The sequence below is a fragment of the Acanthopagrus latus genome, chromosome 13 (assembly GCF_904848185.1).
Source record: "Acanthopagrus latus isolate v.2019 chromosome 13, fAcaLat1.1, whole genome shotgun sequence".
NCBI lineage: Eukaryota > Metazoa > Chordata > Actinopteri > Spariformes > Sparidae > Acanthopagrus > Acanthopagrus latus.
The window spans coordinates 8709484-8717100 of NC_051051.1; the positions used below are offsets into that span (position 1 = coordinate 8709484).

General features: G+C 41.8%; 1 protein-coding gene across 1 annotated transcript; it reads left to right on the forward strand.

The window, feature by feature from the left end:
* Nucleotides 1–261: 261 nt before the first annotated feature.
* Nucleotides 262–7154, forward strand: atp6v1aa (ATPase H+ transporting V1 subunit Aa). Its single transcript, XM_037120415.1, has 15 exons — nucleotides 262–398; nucleotides 958–1066; nucleotides 1581–1709; nucleotides 1903–2117; nucleotides 2200–2337; nucleotides 2425–2576; nucleotides 2778–2940; nucleotides 3115–3223; nucleotides 3404–3526; nucleotides 3651–3765; nucleotides 4234–4297; nucleotides 4422–4625; nucleotides 5062–5156; nucleotides 5968–6139; nucleotides 6235–7154. Exons 2-15 carry the CDS (start codon nucleotides 985–987, stop codon nucleotides 6325–6327), a joined length of 1854 nt encoding a protein of 617 aa, XP_036976310.1. The 5' UTR covers nucleotides 262–398; nucleotides 958–984; the 3' UTR covers nucleotides 6328–7154.
* The last annotated feature ends 463 nt before the right edge of the window (nucleotides 7155–7617 follow it).

The following is a 7617-nucleotide window of genomic DNA, read 5'->3' on the forward strand; positions in this document are numbered from 1 at the left end:
CCCTGGCGTTGCATGATAAAAATAGAATATAAACGAATATTGATAAAGTGTCTCTACCTTGGTTCTGTATTAAAAAACAAATATAACGTGTTGAAACTATCCTAGTTGGTTGATTGGGGGAGGACATCTCGAGTATATCCAGCAGGGGTCAGTAACAGCGCCTGGTGACAGCGAGCAGACCAGCGGAACTCATCGTCGGCTAAAAAGCTGCAGAGCCATGGACGCCATCTTGGCTCTACAGACAGCCAACCACGGCAGAGCGGAGGAAACCGGTTGAGCCACAATGGAGATGTTTTCTTCCCGTGACTGTCCGGTGCCTGGCAGGTGATTAGCACAGGAAGCTCCTCCTCTGGCTGCTACGTTAGAGACAAACCTGGAGAACTGTATATTTAGATAAGGTAAGATACTTCTCGTAATGTTAGGGTTTTTGATTGAGTAGTGTTGGATTAGTCCTTTCAATCTTATTATTGACCGAATAACCGTTCGTGATGGTGATGTAGGCAGCTAGTGTTTGCTAGCTAGTTACCTGACTAATACGCGCACACGCATAAATCAGCTTTGCTAGTGCTGACATTACGCTGCCATCTGGCTAACAAACATAACCCAGCGACGAATAGTAGTACCTTACTCTACCACGGCTTTAACCCCGGGTTAAAGGGAACTCCATGTCCGGTGTCGCAGCCTCAGCTGAGTTAGCTAGTGACCTTTCAGTGTCAAGCTTGACCATTCATTTCCCATATAGAGCACTCTATACTGTGGTATAGACCTCACAATATAAATGTCCATTTCATCGTTGCGTTTTGAAGCAGCACACTGTGTTTAAAAAGCCCGTGTAAGCTGACACATTAACCCTGTAACTTTAGCCTGCTTGTCACAAGCTAGCCGTGAAATGTTTGTCTGCTGGGTGTCTTCAATAAAAATGAGCTGACCGCGTTTGTGTCTACATTGTTCCTCAAGGGATTCTGCAGGACAGAAGCAATCAAGATGGATACCTCAAAACTCCCCAAGATCCAGGATGAGGATCGAGAGAGCCAGTTCGGATACGTGCATGGTGTCTCTGGACCAGGTCTGGTTTACTGACCTTCTCCTCTAATGACCACATTACATTGTTCAGCGTCTGATAAGTCTCAAGCCACTTGATGTAATCAAGTTGAAACACTGTGTTGTAAAACAACCAGGTGCTAATATTTTCTTTAGAATACCTGACAAATCGAGAAACTTCATCCCTGAATCAAACAGAATATTTATCCAGGTCCAGTATTTATATAATGGAGGCATCTTATAGGGCTGTGCAATGTAATGATGTAGACCCTGTGATGACAGAAATCTACCTTGTCATATTGTGCTTCATTGTTTATTCTTTTGTGTCACAAGTCAAACTCTCTACAGTAAAATCTTTAGTTATTTGGATGAGGCTGTGTGTTCTTTCACACAGCCCGGATGCTGGCAGTATATTTGCATGAAATCAACCAAACAACCAGATCAAGAAACTTCATCCCATTGACATATTAAATAAATATTTGTTTGATGAATCCGTTTAATCATATTGTTCCTTTTTTTAAAATGTGTTTAATCAACAGTGGTGACAGCTACTGCGATGGCAGGAGCAGCCATGTATGAGCTGGTTCGCGTCGGTCACAGTGAGCTGGTGGGAGAAATCATTCGTTTAGAGGGAGACATGGCAACTATCCAGGTCTATGAGGAGACGTGTATCTTTTCCACTGCCATATTACCTTCCTACGTTGTTAAACATGTTACAGAATATGTCATGATCTTCCTTAAATCTAAGTTAACGCGAACAACATTTGAACATTTTTTAAAGCTTCTACAATGATAGAAAATAAGAGTGTGACTTTAAGCGTGTTTGCAGTTTGTTTTGCTTTCCCTAACGTGCCGCTACAGCTGGAGTGTCCGTCGGTGACCCTGTCCTTCGGACAGGGAAACCCCTCTCTGTTGAGCTGGGACCAGGAATCATGGGCTCCATCTTTGATGGTATTCAGCGTCCACTAAAAGACATCAATGACCTCACTCAAAGTATCTACATCCCAAGAGGAGTAAACATTGGTGCTCTTAACAGAGACATCAAATGGGAGTTCACGCCCAGTCAGAGTCTTCGGGTATGAAAAACACAATTTTCAGTGTGTTGTGTGTCTGTCCTCTGCAACTGCTCCGACTAATTTCAAGTGATCTCCTCTCTAGGTTGGCAGCCACGTGACAGGCGGCGACATCTACGGCATGGTGAATGAAAACTCTTTAATAAGGCACAAGCTGATGCTTCCACCGCGCAACAGAGGCACCGTCACCTACCTCGCCCCGCCTGGAAACTACGACGTCACTGTGAGTGTCTGTCCAGGTGCAAAACCCCTTTTCTGTAGGATCAGAATTTTCCACGTCAAACTGATTTTCTGCTCTTGTTGCACTCAGGATGTGGTTCTGGAGCTCGAATTTGAAGGCGTGAAGGAGAAGTTCACCACGTTGCAGGTGTGGCCAGTGCGACAAATCCGGCCGGTCACAGAGAAGCTTCCTGCTAATCATCCACTGCTGACTGGACAGAGAGTTCTGGACGCACTTTTCCCGTGAGTAGACCATCAGAGAACATTATGCACTCATCCACCTACATAACTATAGACGTTAAACAGCTGGTTCTCTATGTGCTTGTAGTGGAAATCATGATGTATTTAAATATATTGAGATTGTCAAGACTTAAGCCTGTATTTTACATTTTAATTACATTCTGTTAGCTGCATATGAAACTACATGAACTTGGTGCTGTATAGTTGTGTGCAGGGCGGCACCACTGCTATACCAGGAGCCTTCGGATGTGGAAAGACGGTGATCTCGCAGTCCTTGTCCAAGTACTCCAACAGCGATGTCATTATCTACGTTGGCTGTGGAGAGCGTGGAAATGAAATGTCTGAAGTGCTGCGGGATTTCCCTGAGGTGAGTGGAAAAAGGAAATGTATTTTACCGGGTCACTTTCAGTTGCTTTTTTTTTAAGGTTATAAAAGTATAAATGATTTAAGAGAAATATGAGTGATTTTATTAAATATTTGTCGAGAGCAAATCTTTGGTCCATTCCCATTGTATAATGATAACACTGCTCCTGTCCAACAGCTTACCATGGAGGTTGACGGTAAGGTGGAGAGCATCATGAAGAGAACAGCGCTGGTTGCTAACACATCCAATATGCCTGTGGCTGCCAGAGAGGCCTCAATTTATACAGGTACCAGCCATTCAAATTCTGCACTCTTGTTGTTTATTTTAGGCACCATCACAGGATTCACTTTTGGTCCATGTTATTTTTAAAACATCTGATTGATGACGTAGTTAACATTAGTAAATGCCTTTTTCTTCTTACGTTTGTGATCGTTGCATTTTTAGTTGAACATATTTACCTCTGCAGGTATCACACTGTCCGAATACTTCAGAGACATGGGCTATAATGTGAGCATGATGGCCGACTCGACATCTCGATGGGCTGAAGCTCTGAGAGAAATCTCTGGAAGATTAGCAGAAATGCCTGCTGGTAAGTTTGTGACACATATGATTGATTGTATATGTATTTATAAAGATGCTGTTAGGCAGCCTGTTGTGAATCCTTCACAACTGTGTGTGTGTGTGTGTGTGTGTGTGTGTGTCGTTGTCTCCAGACAGTGGGTACCCTGCCTACCTGGGCGCCAGGCTCGCTTCCTTCTACGAGCGCGCAGGTCGCGTGAAGTGCCTGGGAAATCCTGAGAGAGAGGGCAGCGTCAGCATTGTGGGAGCGTGAGTATGATTTTATATTTTAGCATAAAGCAGCTGATACTTGTTGAAGTCGACTTACAGCAGGTATATTAAAATTACTCACTACTGGTGGTTTTGATGTTTTAGCACATGCATTCCCTTTACTTACAACAACTGCTACCACTATTATTGCTTATTAACATCATTTCAAAGTAGACCAAGGGTTGAAAATGAATTTCCTGACACTAAGCAGCTGTTAATTTCAGTTCCTCTCTGTAAAATCATAATTTGACTAGCTTAATTTGCAGAACTCCTCTTTTTGGTGCCTGTAAGGATCCTTCATAATCCAACATTTAAGTTTCTGCAAGTTTATTGTCTGCTTTGCAACCTAATGGAACTTGAAAAGTTGTTTTAAGGCTACACCTCCTAACTCAGTGTTATTGGTACTAGATATTTAAGGTATGTAATTACTGACCTGGCTTTTCATCAAATATTCTGAATTCCTTTTAGTGTGTCACCCCCTGGTGGAGATTTCTCAGACCCTGTCACTTCAGCCACATTGGGTATTGTTCAGGTAAGTAATGGATAGTGGCTCTTTGTATCGTAATGTCCTATCATTCTAACATTTGGCTTTGGCTTTCTTTTTTTTGGTATCATTTCTAGGTCCACGTCAATCCTCCATGTTTTTGTCTTTGTAGGTGTTCTGGGGTTTGGACAAGAAGCTGGCTCAGCGAAAGCACTTCCCCTCTGTAAACTGGCTGATCAGCTACAGCAAGTACACACGAGCTCTGGATGAATATTACGACAAACATTTCCCCGAGTTTGTTCCTCTCCGCACAAAAGCCAAGGAGATTCTCCAGGAGGAGGAGGACCTGGCAGAAATCGTGCAGCTCGTCGGCAAGGTGAGGCCGGTTAAGATTATATAACATGATACACCACAAACTGTGGGCTTAAAATCAATTTACGATGTCAGTCAACATCTGTGAAATGAGAAAATAAAGCTTCCTGCATACTTCTGGCTACGTGTAACATAGGCAGACATTAGTGTTTATAGCTGGAAGAGCTCGTTGATCTCACTCTGTCTGGAAGGCGTGGAGTTGCAGCTGGTGTCCTTCAAATAGTGGCTTTACACCGGCTATGTTTGTGTATATTTATGGCACTGATGCTATTAGTCTATGTCCAAATTTTACCCAATGAAGGTCAGAGGATTAAGTGACTGACTGTTACATCTGTGTTCTGTGGATATTGCTTTTTATAAGAACAAGAGTTAATCTTTTAAATTGTTTGCATGCTAACTTGGTCAATCAACAACTAAAAAAAAAAATGTGTTGTTCACAGGCTTCTCTCGCTGAGACCGACAAGATCACTCTAGAAGTTGCCAAGCTCATTAAAGATGACTTCCTGCAGCAGAATGGTTACACCCCCTACGACAGGTGAGGACAAAACATCCCACCAACTACAAAACACATCTTTTCCATTTGCCTACCTGAACGGCTTTCCCACTTCTGTTTTTTTTTCAAACCCACAGTAAACAGATTCCATCTTGTTAACAATGAAGAAGCCCCATCTTTGCTCCACAACAGTTTTCATATTTGATTTCATATTTAAGTCACATTTTAAGAGGGAATTTTCTCACAAGAACAAAAAGTCAGCAACATCTTTTGGAAATATAGCCATGAGCCTTCAGCAAATGATTGCTGTCAAGCATGTACGGCCTAGAAATGAATGTACTGTAAGTGATTTCTGTGGTAACAATAGAAAAACTAATGTGGTCCATTAGTTTAATGTATAGCAAGGTTGCAACATCTAATTATTAGTGGATGAGAAGGAGATATGTCTGTAAATATTTCTCCTTAATGTAATTTTTAATTAGAATTTATTGACAACAACACCCAGGTCACAAAAAGATAAATCAAAATACATTATCAGATCTATCCATCCTGAAACAAACGTATAGTCATTGCAACATATATCAACAACAAACAGCCTAAATTAAATGGATAGAAAAAATAAAAAAGAGACACAAATAAAAGCAAAAGTTTGATCTTACTTCTTATATACAAATTAATTTCCGTTAATCTTTGGAAAAATACTTAGCTGTTGAGTTAATAAATGATTGGGGGGGAAAAAGCTTAAAACTAAATAAATGATTAAAGTTTACATTTGATGTTCCTTTTCATTAAATAAAATTTGACTTCTTACATAAACTGTGAGCTTCACCCATCCTTCTGTCTCTACACACAGGTTCTGTCCTTTCTACAAAACTGTTGGCATCCTCTCAAACATGATCGCTTTTTACGACATGGCCCGACACGCCGTGGAGACCACGGCGCAGAGCGACAACAAGATCACCTGGGCCATGATCAGGGAGCACATGGGAGAGACGCTGTACAAAATCAGCTCCATGAAGTTCAAGGTACATGTTTGCACTTTTTTTAGTGTGTTTTCCCTGAAGATGATAACTCATCGTTTGTTGATGCAATACCTGTGTCTGTTCGTTTGATTCTTTAGGACCCTGTCAAGGACGGAGAAGCTAAGATCAAAGCAGAGTTCGCCCAGCTGCTGGAGGACATGCAGAACTCCTTCCGGACCCTGGAGGAATGAGCCGTCTCAGCTCCTCGCCCAAACATCCAAACCCCAGTGCAGTGCAACATAGTGCAGATTAAATGGCCCGTGTTCTGAATGTCTGCCTCAGTCATGTGAACTCCTCTTATCCTTCGATGTTTACGTCCCCTTGAACATTCCACGACCTGCACAAATGTCCATTTTAAATTGTTTGATTTTTCCCTCGTCAGTACTGGAATCCCCTGAAACACCTGAAGACGTGGTTTGCTCTGCAGACGCGGCATCTTCACTCAGCCCCTCGCGTAGCACTTAGAGATCACTACCCCAACATGTTGTGGTTGCAATCAGCGGGCCCCGATCAGGTGCTGCACTTGCACTTAACAAATAGCTGCGACGAAGAGTGTAAAGTTTTCTTTCCCCCGCCCAGATGTGACGGTGATCAATACAGATTATAAATCAAATGGGAACATGCACATGGGTAAAGGGACAGATGCACCGAGTCGCTGTTTATCAGGGGGGTTAAAGGCATTTTCTTCCACCTCTTACCTCTTCAGTGTGATCGTGATGTTGTGGACTATATACTTGATATTACGTGTAAAATTGTGAATGAATGATTCTGTTAGAGTCGTGTTGTAACAGATGTCTCACTATTATATTCATTGTACGTTACATGTCTCCTGAAATAAATGTAAAGAAATTATGAAAGTTAAACATGTGGACGTCTGACAGCTCTCTCTAAAATTACTTTCTCCCAGTCGATGGGAGATGTATTTTCCTGTAACTCATGAGCACACGTTCAGTGATAGACTTTCACCTCAAGGTGGCGCACACATGTTGGTTGAATAAAGCGGGCTGAGGGGAAAAGACTTGATGACTGAAAACTAATTGTCTACATGAATATATTTATAAAGAAAACTATTTGACACTACACCTGACAGTTCTTGACATTATAGTGTTGAATATGTATCAACACCTCCTTGAAGCCCCTGCACACAGTACTATAGTAAGACTAAGTGAAGTACTTGTATTTTAAAATCCTTAAACTACCAGCCTAGGACTAGATCCAGCCCCCGAGACATAAGTCATAAAGCGGTAATTTAATGAATGAATAAAAAACATTTACATAACATTTTGAAGAAAAACTGTAATGTGAGTGTAAAAATCGTCTTCCTCCCGTGAATAAACTGTGCCCACCCAAACTCACAACTATAAATACTTGAAGGGGCACTATTTTTTTTCCTCCTATATTCTTCAGCTGTTGCACCTCAACACAGACAGTCACACCCCACCAAACCCCACTCAAAATACATGCCTGATTACAATGTAAAC